Genomic DNA, 12,524 nt, shown 5'->3' on the forward strand with positions numbered 1-12,524 from the left:
ATCAGTAAGCAGGTCATGTGAGACCCTGGGAGAGGCTTGAGGGCCAAACTGGGAGAGATCCCTTGTGGGAAGCTTTTCCGGAGTCAAGACTCTAGGGAGGAAGAGGACCAATACTTAACTCCGTCTAGTTGAGCAGGACATCCAGAGGAGAGAAAAAAAAGGAATTAATAAAAGAAGGAAGGAAGAAGCAAATAAGAAAAAGCACAGTAACTATCTTGCATGAGATTTAAAAATCAGAAAATCATGGGGTGCCTGGCAGGCTCAGTCAGTTAAGCATCTGACTCCTGATTTTGGCTCAGGCCGATGATCTCACAGTTCATGAGTTCGAGCCCCTTGTTTAGCTCTGCACTGACAGTGCAGAGCCTGCTTGGGATTCTGTCTCTCTCCCTCTCTTTGTCCCTCCCCGACTCATGCGTTCTCTCTCTCTCTCTCTCTCTCTCTCTCTCTGTCAAAATAAATAAAATAAAAGAATATAAAAATAAAAATCAGGGGCGCCTGGGTGGCTCAGTCGGTTGAGCGTCTGACTTCGGCTCAGGTCATGATCTCACGTGAGTTTGAGGCCCGCGTCAGGCTCTGTGCTGACAGCTGGGAGCCTGGAGCCTGCTTTGGATTCTGTGTCTCCCTCTCTCTCTGACCCTCCCCCATTCGTGCTCTGTCTCTCTCTGTCTCAAAAATGGATGAACATTAAAAAAAAATTAAAAAATAAAAATCAGAAAATCACAATGGAAAAATAGGGTAACGTTTTCTGAACTGGTCTAATCTGATTATTTCTCTTACAGGTAAATTAAGCACTCCTTCTCTCAATTACTGATGTTATGTTTTCAACGCCATTAATCATTTGTGCCTAATTTAACTACCACGCTTTGGGTTATTTTGTAGCAGACACTCGGAACTCCACCCGTATTTACCCTCCGACCACACCACGGCAAGCGTGCTGCCCCCTGAGGACCAGCGTCACCTCCTCCTGGGCGGGAGGACATTCTCTGGTCGTTGGAGCTCACTCAGCTGGAGGGCAATGTAGGTGAGAAGTGCCTGGGATTGTTGCCCCCCTGGGAGTAGCCCTCAACTGCCCTCCTGACTCATGGAAGTTTGTTTACAAACATTCTAGTTCTGTCCTCAGTGGGTGGCTCTGAGCCACTTGTTCTGTGCTGGCTCCCGGCACTGCCCAGTGGATCAAGTTCCGGCTGTCCCCTGTGCTCACTGCGGGAACTGCGTTCACTGCGTTCACTGCGCTCCTTGCGGGAACCGCCTTGAGAATATCCCCTTTATCAGCTGCTCTTCCCTTCTCATCTCTCTCTCCCATCCCCTCCTGGTGTTTCCTGGGGTTACCTCCCAAATCAACTACTTGCTTTAAATAACGTATCTTTAGAGGCCCCTGTGTGGCTCTGTTGACTGAGCCTCGAGCCTCTGACTTCGGCTCAGATCATCATCTCACGTTTGTGACTTTGAGCCCCGAGTCAGACTCTCTGCTGTCAGTGCAGAGCCTGTTTCAGGACTTCTGTCCCCCTCTCTCTCTGCCACGCAAAGATAGATAGATAGATAGATAGATAGATAAATAAACTCTCTCTCTCTCATAAATAAATGTTTAAAAATTATAAATAATATATCTTTACATGATGACACATTTATTTATCTTTTATCTTGTTAAGCAGTGAACAATAATAAAAAGAAATATGTAGTTATATTAAAATGTAGGTATGGTATTGCAGGCCAACCTAAACGCAATATTGTACTTACAAGTTTCTTTTGTTCTAATAAGAAAAAGGAGAGGAAAGAAAGAAGAAAAGAAGAAAGAAAGGAAGGGAGAGAGGAAGGAAGGGAGAGAGGAAGGGAGGAAGGGAGAGAGGAAGGAAAGAAGGGAGAGAGGAAAGAAGGGAGGAAAAGAGAGAGGAAGGAAGGAAAGAAGGAAGGAAGGAACAAAAGGAGGGACAGAGGGAAGGAAAAGAGGAAGGGCAAGAAAACCCCAGGAATGGCGGGGTACCGTGCTGTTCTGTTGATCTTTTGGTAACGGCTTGGCGCTATGATAGTTCGCTGTGGTTCCCCTTACCTTTTGCAACGAATGGCCGCAGACAGAAGGGAAGCCCACATGTCCTTCACACTCTGCAGCTGCTGCTGAATAGCAGGCCAGCCTTCCGGAGAGGTATTCTGCAGGACAGATTCCCCTCTGGTCACTATCATTTTCATCTGGATCTCTTTTTCCTGTTTCACTGATAACAGGGCCTAGAAGAGCAAATTACAGAAGCCCTTTGTCATTTGCACGTTTAGCATTTGTGGCTTTAAATGTTTCAGAGATCCTGAATGGGAGAACGAGATGCAATCAGGTTGAGCCATGAACCTCTCAGGCTGAGAGGGGGGCAGGTGGGAGAGTCACTTGCTGCTGAGTGTCAGCAACCAATCGCCAGTCACCTGCTGGTCCCCAAGTGGCCTCAGCTTCTTAGGGCTTGATTCTTCTCTGAATAATCCCTTCTTTCCACTGAAATTTTGTTTTACTGGTTTTCAACAAGAGAAAAATAGACTACAATAGAATTCATGGATTTTCAAAGGTCACAGGATAAAGGGCTTTATAATGTTAAGGTCTCTAGCACAACAAGCCCAAAGAAGTAGATTAATTCACAGTATATATTAATCTACATATTTCGAGGTCTTCACGGCACTATTCTTTTTCTATACAAATAGAAGTTTGAATTCAAAGGGATAAAACTGGCGTTATCACTTAAAAGGCAAAGTTTCATCCCTCTCCTTAATCCGGACCCCGACAACCTCTACAGGTTCAGCTTCAGCTCCTCATGGCTGTCAGTTTTTGCCACAGCAAGAAGGAACTGCTAGCAATTTCTCTCACACAATGCTATTTGTTTTCTTTGGCTTTTGCTTAGGCTGGTACAGTCTCAAATCTCGGTTTAGATAGGAGACTTCCTGAGAAATCTACTCCAGTTCTCAACCAAATCCCTCCTGCCTGTTCCACTCTTCTGTGTGCCTGTAACACCACAAATACATCCCAATCTGCTATAATTGTCTTCTCTGCTTCAGCCTCCAGCCTCGGACAATGAAATCCTTGAAGACAATAACCATATTTTATTCATTTTTGAATCCTTGGTATCAAGACAGAGAGCCAATGTCCTATAAGACACCCAGTTTATGAATGGAAGGTGAATGACTGCGGATTATTATCTTTATCACAAATGTGAAATAAAACTAAAATCCCGGGATGGGAGAAGAACTGACTGAACGATACAGGCAGACAAGTGAGTTGACCAAAATGGGAAGTGGCTTGCTCTAAAAAAGTTTCATCGAAATATTTTCGAAGAATAAATGTCCTATGATGTAATTGGAAACTCGCCTCTTAACTATATCCGAGAAGGAACCACATTTGGTTGCTATTTTTGTTTAATTTTTGTAAAGCACTTAGAAGTGAATATGTCTGGGGCCAAATGATTCAGGGATGCTTAGGCAAGGCCACCCCTCTGCATACAGGGTCACACCCACGGAGCATTCCTGGACTGCTTGTGGAGACAGTGGGACATAATCACACCAAACAGATGGAGACTTGAGAAATTCTGAGAAAGACAAATTCTGTAGATTAGAGACACTTCTCTAAAGATGCACACCTCAAGCTTGAGCATCCTGCTGTCCAGCACGCTTTTGTCGGATATTGGGTGGCAGTAAGAGTCCAGCATGTGAACCGCATCTGTCATCCAGTCTTGTAGCTCTTTAATCCCGAGGGAGAACTGATTGTGTTCTGCGACAATTCTATCCAATCTTGACACTTTCTCCTGGAAATGACAGGAATCGTTTTCCAGCGGTCCATTCCACCTTACAACCTACAGACACTCAAACTGTAAAGCTAACCATTGGTTTCAAGTATTTGCAATCAGCCACGGGTCCATATGCTGCACAAATATGACACAAGTCTGTATTAACCTGAGATGCGGGAAATACCTTTGTGACCGGAATACCTGGGCCCAAAGCAGAACAATTACAATTGACTGCCCTCACTTTAGTCACTACTCTTCTTCATGACAACTGTGACGTCTTTCCGGAATCGGCAAAATCGCTTCCTAACGCCTTGTGTGGGAGATGAATCACGGTACTTTCTAGCTTTCCCATACTACATTTGGCTCAATGGATACCCCGTACCCGTATGACCTACATTGTGACCAGGTCAAAAAGACAACTGTCTGAGATTTTGCAATAGCTCGACGTTTCAAAAATTGGGACCGTGGATATGATTTTAGTGATTAACTAAAGGTTATATCCAACACAGTGAAGATTTTGACTATGTTTACAGCTCTTTTTTTATGGTTATAGCTCTTAAAGCATTCAAGTATCTATTGATTTTTGCTATCTAAATAAATGCAAGGAATATAAAGATGCCCTTAATTCATTCTAATTTCAGATATATGCCAGATTTTCTAAAGACAAAAAAGTAACTTATTCATAGAAAAAAATGGGTGTAAACATAGACTATTTACTACAAGACCCCTACTAGTTATAACTGTGTCAGTGATGCTTTATTGAGGACCCAAATTAGCAGACCAGAAATAAGTCCACACTAAAATAGATGAAGCCATATTACAGTAGGTTCCCTACACTCTAAGATCTGAAATGCAAAAGAGAAAATACAGGGAACAAATGTTAAAGCCACATAAAGCTCAACGCAGACCTGAGCTCACAAGTTCGAGACGGGCCTGCATGACACCTGCTGAATGTTCTAAATTAGGTCATAGCGGTATCCCATTGACATTAAACTGTTAGAAAAGGTATTTAATCAGTTATACGGATCATTGCCAATTTTGAGCTCTGCTCTAGAATCCGAAATGAAACTCTCCACCAACACGTCCTTGAGAACCATTAATAACATAAAGAATTCAGACGAATTAAAAAAAAAAATGATCCAAACTCCTTATAATGTAGTCTACTAAAATTTAAACTGCTTTGAATTCCTGTTTTTCTAACAATTTAACCTAAGATTGTTTAGGCCCCAAACTGAATTTTGCCTTACGTTCCCACTTTGAGTCTTCAAGATAAAAGCCCTGGGAAACATACCATTTCAGTGTTGAGGAGACGATCTTGTGCAATAATAGAGCTTGGAAAATCTCTTCAATCTCTGAAGCCTCCCTAGCTCTCGTCAATCACACGAAGATCTACTGCGCGAACGCGTGACTTGAATTGGGAGGCTGGGAAAGACACTCACACGCCTTATCCCTGACCCAGCGGACACCCTGCACAGACGGGTGGCCCCGGTACCACACGCACACACAGCACATGGCAGGCGTTACCTTTGTTAGATTGCTTAGAGCTAGATACTGAGAAGACAGCTGCGACACTCTGTGCATAAAGCTCTTGCTGGCAGCTTGTCCTTCCCACAGCTGCTGAGCTTTCTCTCTTAGCCTGTTGAGCTGAGGCTCGTAGCAGTTTATTTCCTCAAGGACAGACTGAAAAGCACAAGCAAGTTACTATTAAGAGGCTGGGGGAGAGCACACCGCGGACGGAGCTTTGGCCCAAAGAACGTGGAAATAAACATGGCATGCAATTGGTGCGCCCTGAAAGCTTTACAATTTCCAGGCTACACACGGGACAGACTACAGGACGGAAACAGATCACACCTCCGAGGAAAGCCAGAAAACATAAAATCCGCCAGAAATAGGGAAAGGGTACGCTGCATCTCCAGAGAGCATGACCTAATTCCAGGGTGCGCCTGAATGCAAGGTTGTGCAGAGGACAGGGGTAAAGACGTGGCCGGAAGGGCACATGGTCTCATTACCTGGAGCTTCTGCTGTTCCCTCCTCTTTGCTGGCAGATCGTACAGGCGATTGCTGCTTTCCTGCACCAACTTCTCAGTTTTACTCAGCCAGTCCTGGACAGGCTCAGCGCTCACTTCAAAGTCCTTCATTTGGATCTTTAGATTCTACCAGATTTTAGATCACATTAGGGATAAAAAAAAAAAATGAATAGCAAGTCCAAAGTCTTACTTAGCACTTAGCATTCAAGGCCCAACACAGTCTGACCCCCTAGTCCTTCTTCCCTCCTACCCCGGTCCTGATGTATAGAACATTCTATCTTTCACCTTAGCATCTGTATAAATGTTGACCATCTTTTTAGAGCTTTTTAGTCTCAAATTTTTCAAAAAGGAGTTTTTGCGTCATTATCCAATCCATCTCAGAGTTCATACCCACTTCTCAACTTCTATCACATTTGTTGCTTATACCAGTCAATATGTACTTTATGGATTGTCATGCAGGCATGCCTTGTCTCCACAACCAGCTTACAAGCTCTGTGAAGGGAGGGCCCCATAGAAATATAAGTAAATATTAACAAATATTTTGTCGAGTTTGATCAATGATGGGATAAGAAATAGCATATGGTTTCAGGTGCCTGAGGGGCTCAGTCGGTTAGGTGTCCAACTTCGGTTCAGGTCACGATCTCACAGTTCGTGAGTCTGAGCCCCACATCGGGCTCCGTGCTGCCAGCTCAGAGCCTGGACCCTGTTTCAGGTTCTGTGTCTCCCTCCCTCTCTGCCCCTCCCCCACTTGTGCTCACTCTCTCTCCCAAAAACAAGGAAACGAACATTTTAAATAAATAAATGTTCCTCCTGCATGTGTTTTCCATTATTTCTTCTATGGTTTCAATGACCACCTACAAACTCCTAAAACCCCCTATTTATGGAACTGTATTTATGCAACACTTTAAGTCAGAGTGCCTGGGTTTGAATCTCGTCACCTCCTCGCAGTGAGAACTTGGCAGATTATTTAATCACCTTTTGCCATAATTTCCTCATCCACACAACATAAATAAGCGAGTTCCTACTTCAGATAACGGTTATGAGGATTAAATGCACTGACACACGGGAAGTGTTTCCATAGTGCCTGCACTGGTAAATGGTCACTATCATTCCTACCGCAGCTCCATCCTCTCTGTTGGGACTTGGTATTCATATTTGCTGCTACTTTCTTGGCATTACCTGCTGAATATTTCACAGGCCTATTTAACTTAATTTTTGCTACCCCCTCCAGAACTACTTTTTCTACCATTTTCATGTCTCAGATAATAGCATCGCCATTCATACCATCTTCCAAACTAGAAATTAGACTCAAACTTAACTTACCCTTCTTCGCCATGTTCCCTCATTGAAGTAGCTACCAAACCCTGTTGTGTTTTACCTTAAATATAAATTCTCTGTCCGTTCTCATTTCCTTAACTCAGGCCCTCAGCTCTCTCATCTTGACCATTATGAGAAGCTTTCCCTGGTCTTCCGGCTTCCCCACTCTTGTCTACACTGTGGTCAGAGTTGACATGTTTATTTCCAGCTTAAAGACCAGCAGGTTCCTCACTCAACCTTTTCAGCTAGGATTTTTAGAAAGAATTGAGCCCTAGTGTCCTAAAGAATCCATTCTATGTAATTATGTAATTACTATGTAATTTTCTTATGCATCTAAAATGGTACGGGTTATGTTACATCCTTGGGAAAACTGAGAACATAAATGCTCTTCAGGGGTTCAGATAAAAACCCTGGTTAAGAGTCAAGATCAAATTGCTTAGTACACAAGACACTTCCTATCTTGCCCTAATCCTCATCTCCACTCTTATCTTTGTTGTTCCTCACAAAACCCCATGTGGATGTCAAACTTCCCAAAGTCCTCCCCTGCTAACACTCACAACACGCTGGCCCTGTACATTCAGCTCCTTCTACCTGAAATGCACATCAGCCTTGGCAAATTCAAAGAATGTCTTGCCTTCAGGGTTCAGTTAAAATGTCACCTCTCTGGTAACGTTTCTTGATTTCTCCAAGTGGAGTTAGTTGCATCCTTCTTTGAGTGACGGCCATATCCTGAATGTATCTATGTTATATTGCAATCATCTCTTTACATATTGTTTCTCTCTCTAGAAAGTAAACTCCCTGAGCAGAGGGAAAAGACTAGCCCTTTCGTATTCCTAAAATAGTGGCTGGTATATATTGTTTCTATTGTATTCCTAATATAAATGAAGGAAACAGGGAAGGAAGTAAGGAAGAAAGGAAGGTAGGAAGGTAGGGAGGGAGAAAAAAGGGAAGGAAGATAAGGAAGCCAAAAGAGCTTATTCCTCACCTACTCATCTCCTCCTGGCTGAGCAGCTCTTGAACTAGGCAATCATGTAATCAAGGCTAGATATACTACCTTCAACAATAGACGCTTCAGAGCTCAGGCCACATCGCACTAAGGATCTCTGTAAGGTTATGAGTAAATTTCTAGGCACTGCACAATGGTTATCCCTCTCTATAAAATGGAAGATACCTGCCGTGAAGGAATAGCCACCATTAGAAAGAAGAATTATAGAGGCGCCTGGGTGGCTCAGTTGGTTGAGTGTTTGACTTCGGCTCAGGCCATGATATCATGGTCCTGAGTTTGAGCTCTTGCTGTCATCGTAGAGCTCCCTTCAGATCCTCTGTCCCCCACCTCCCCCTCTCCCCAGCCCATGCATGTGTGCATGCACACACTTTCTCTCTCTCTCAAAAATAAATAAACATTAAAAAAAAACTATATTAAAAAAAACAAAGAAGAATTACAATAGTGTCGGGCTAGGGAATAACTGAGGGAACACACTTTTTCTCTTTCCCAATATTCTCTATTATTATTTTTTCCCACCCTGCATTAATTATGATCAAATCAAATAAAGGTTCTCTTCTGCCAGGAAGTATTGGTTTAAAGGGAAAAAATCACTCTCCATGCCTCTGAATTTTCCTCTAAGAGAAGAGTTGGTATACAAAACAGGCGATCTCACAAGAAAAAAAATCAATTGCATTGTGGCAGTAATTGTGTTATGATTCTAATAAATTCAACTCACGTTGTTTCCGAATAAAAGAAAATTGCATAACCATTGGATCTTTGCACACTTAACTCCTAAAAACCTACCGCTTGATATCCACATTAGTTATAATATACCTTACCATCCATAGCCTTTTGTAGTCTTACATGGGTATTTCTGTTCATTCTCCTTGAACAACTTCCAGACTTGAGGGATTTCACATGAATGATTAAGTGATATTCTTTAAAAGTAAAAACCAACAGTTCCTGGTGGGACAGTGCAAGCCTATAACAGCCCCTACCAGGCAAGGAGCTATTGAATTCCTTGGTGAGGCTCCCACTTCTAAAACTGAGCTGTTTCCTACAGTTATCTGGTTATCTATTAATATTCAGAGAGGAATGACCAAAAATCATTGGCACTGTATTTGGATATAATGAAGGTGTGGTTTTAACTGACAATGACTACAACGACAAACTACAGAGAAGCCATCCATGTGGTCGCCTATTATACCTCTAGTGCAGATTCCTTCTGGTGCAGATTTGAATGAAATTTTTTCCAATCTTCTTTTGCAGTGGCAACTTTGGCCTGGATTCCATCTGCTTTCTCTTTGGGCAACAGAGTACTCAAAAGTTCTCCTTTAGACACCATCACGTTTAGCTTGTGCTGTCCATTTTCACTTTCTGACAAAAATTCCTACCAAGAAAAATGCTAAGATTAGGCCTAATGCAATGCTCTGTGCTTTAAAATACATTGACTTTCTACTTATTTCTCGATAAAAGCACAGAGATGAAATAAACCATTTTTATTGCATACATTAAATTACCAGGACCTCTATGCATCTGGAATAATGTACGCTCTCTATACATTGGGAATAATACTCTCATGTACTTCATATGGTTCCTGTGAAAATTAAGTGAGAAAAATCTTAGCATGCTCAGGAACAATGCTTGTCACATATAAAGAACTTTTATTAGCGTCTACATCTCTATTCATGTGTAAATACAGGATGCATTTGGGTGAATGAACTAGTTTCTCTTTACATAGACAATGAAGTGTTTCAAGCAAGGATGTATATGAAATTTGAGTTTCCTGAACACAATTTTTAATGGGCTTATAAAAAGATCTAGAGGCACCTTATTAATCCACTTAAGCACGGTGATTAGCATTGATATTTGGCACTCTTACCTGTATTTTCTGAAGACTGGTTGAAACTTCACTAATATTTTGAGGTATATCAAAACATTTGGCCGTAGTGATTTTTGCATTAACCAGCCACTGCTGGAAATCTTTGAAGGCTCTTTGAAACCGTTGCTGTAAAATCTGTTCTCTAGTCTGACAGCCCTTGGATGCTTGCAAACAAAGACTAAAACCACGATTTGAAATGTTTAAAGAAAGGAAAAAAAATGATAAAAATGGATTAAAATAAAGTTTGGTAGAATCAGCAATTCTTAGAATATGCAAATTTAGTAATGTAGTTAATGATTAATTTATCATGCCTTAAACAAACTCCGACTACTTCTTTGTATAAAAATATTTTGACTACAATAAGGTCCATGCTCACCAATTATATTCTTTTATCAAGCCAGAAACTTTTCCACTGTATGTACTCAGGTCTCTGGAAAATCGACAAAGTTCATTCAACTGAGACTTAAGATCTTCTGTTTTAGGCTCTGCTTTTTGTAGGGCATCCAGTATCTCCTATTAGAAAATAACAAGACAGAGAAGCAAGCACTTAAATTGGGTAGTTTCCACATCCTCACACTATACGTGCGTAAGTCATATTATAAATTATTATGAGGGAAGAATCAACATAATAGATTCAGTAAAGAAATACATCCTATTTTCCAGATTCCTTGTGCCAGGCAAGAGCACTTGGCTTATTTCCATCCTTCTCTAGGCATGGATAGGCATTCCAGCATCAAATGTTGCCAAGTAATCAAATGATCAAGTTGTCAAATAATTCAAAGTGGGACAAGAAAAAGAAAAGAGGAAATAACCTCAATTGCTTCGTAACGGTCTGACTATGCCATTGGAGACATGTATATTGTTTAAAGGTAAAGAGAAATCATTTCTCTTCTTAAAAATGTTTATTTATTTTGAGAAAGAGAGAGGGCACGTGAACAGGGAAGGGGCAGAGAGAGAGAAGGAGAGAGAGAATCCCAAGCAGGCTCCATGCTGACAGCATGGAGCCCGATGTGGGGCTCAGTCTCACGAAGTGTGAGATCATGACCTGAGCCGAAATGAAGAGCATCCCAAGACACTCAGGTGTCCCAAGAGAAATCATTTCAAAGCAAAGAAATACTTATTTTGGATTAAAAAATATATGTAACAATTGATTTTATGTAATATGTACAGTTAACTTTCACATTAAAAATGTCTTATACCCCACCTATCCGATTTACCTAGTAATTCATTCATTTCATATTCAGTCATCAAATATTTGATAAATGCCTGCTATGTGACAATCAATTTTCTGGATTTTAGGACCCCCAAAATGACTGAAGAGATGATTCTTGTACTTGAAGAGCTCACAATTTAACAGATGAGAGAGGCACCTGAATAATCACAGCACTGTGACTCTCTAACCCAAAACAAAGTCTTGAGACTTGACAAGTACATCTCTAAAATCAAGGCCATGATCCCTGGAGTTACACAGGGGCTCTTATGGGTTTGCCACAAGGAGCAAATGAGATCACAAGTGTCAGGCACTTAGCACAATTCCTGGCACACTGATGAATGCCTAACCTGTAAATGATGCCCAAATATTTAAATGGGACCATACAAATAATGGTATTGCCACAGTAAAAAAAAAAAAAAAAAAAAATTGGGGCATCTGGGTGGCTCAGTCAGTTGAGCGCCTGACTTCATCTCAGGTTATGACCTCATAGTTAATGAGTTCAAGCCCCGCATCAGGCTCTGTGCTGACAGCTCAGAGCCTGGAACCTGCTTTGGATTCTGTGTCTCCCCCTCTCTCTGCTCCTCCCCTGCTCACACTCTGTCTCTCTCTCTCTCTCTCAAAAATAAGTGAAACATAAAAAAATAAAATAAAAAGAAAAGACTTAAAAAAATAATTCATTAAGGGGGAAGGAGGAGTGTCAAGAAGATGAGTAATTACTCAGATAGCTGTTGGTGTTACTGTCAGTATTCTCAGATATTTATCGAGACATGGCCTAGATTTGTCAGAAAACCACACCTGTCAACAACCCAAGTCTGTGTTTCATTCCTCATCTTAGTAAATGGCCCCGCCTTCCTCCCGCTGATCTAAATCAGAAAACTAAGCTACATCTTGGCCCTGCCAGGAGACAGGAGACAACCAAGTCCAGTCTATGTGTCTTAACTCTCTTTCAGTTACTTCTTTCTCTCTGTATCTGACTCAGTCTCCATTACACATCCTTCATTTCTTTCTGGCATGGCATAATGTCCTCTCGATTTGAATCCTGTTCTCCAGTTTTCTCTCCTGTGTTTTCTTGTCCCTCACTAATTTTGGGTCTTCGGACTGTTTCTCCATGTCACCTGTAACAAACCTCAAGACTCAGCTCAAATGACAACTACTTTAAGGACTCTCTGCCCTCCTTCCCACCTATTGGTAGGGACTTCTCACTTGAAGACACACAACACCTTGTCAGCTCATCACAATCGAGCATTCCATTGGCTTTGAACCCATTGGCCTTTCTACTTAGACTGTGATTCTGAGAGGAGGGATGGTGTTCTCTTGGTTTTAAAATTATTTATTTATCTTAGCGTCT

The 12,524-nt window shown here is 41.7% G+C and overlaps 1 protein-coding gene across 1 annotated transcript in view; it reads right to left on the reverse strand.

Moving 5' to 3' along the window:
- The window catches only part of SYNE1 (spectrin repeat containing nuclear envelope protein 1), a 471,896-nt gene that overhangs the window by 214,739 nt on the left and 244,633 nt on the right, over positions 1-12,524 (reverse strand). The window contains exons 56-62 of the mRNA XM_042940094.1: positions 10,340-10,476; positions 9,964-10,141; positions 9,289-9,471; positions 5,762-5,905; positions 5,277-5,432; positions 3,606-3,770; positions 2,048-2,220 (exon numbers count right to left, since the gene is read on the reverse strand). Of these exons, the coding sequence (XP_042796028.1) occupies positions 2,048-2,220; positions 3,606-3,770; positions 5,277-5,432; positions 5,762-5,905; positions 9,289-9,471; positions 9,964-10,141; positions 10,340-10,476 (1,136 nt within the window). The remainder of the gene's footprint in view (positions 1-2,047; positions 2,221-3,605; positions 3,771-5,276; positions 5,433-5,761; positions 5,906-9,288; positions 9,472-9,963; positions 10,142-10,339; positions 10,477-12,524) is intronic.

The sequence above is a fragment of the Panthera leo genome, chromosome B2 (genome assembly GCF_018350215.1).
Source record: "Panthera leo isolate Ple1 chromosome B2, P.leo_Ple1_pat1.1, whole genome shotgun sequence".
In the NCBI taxonomy this organism is placed as follows: domain Eukaryota; kingdom Metazoa; phylum Chordata; class Mammalia; order Carnivora; family Felidae; genus Panthera; species Panthera leo.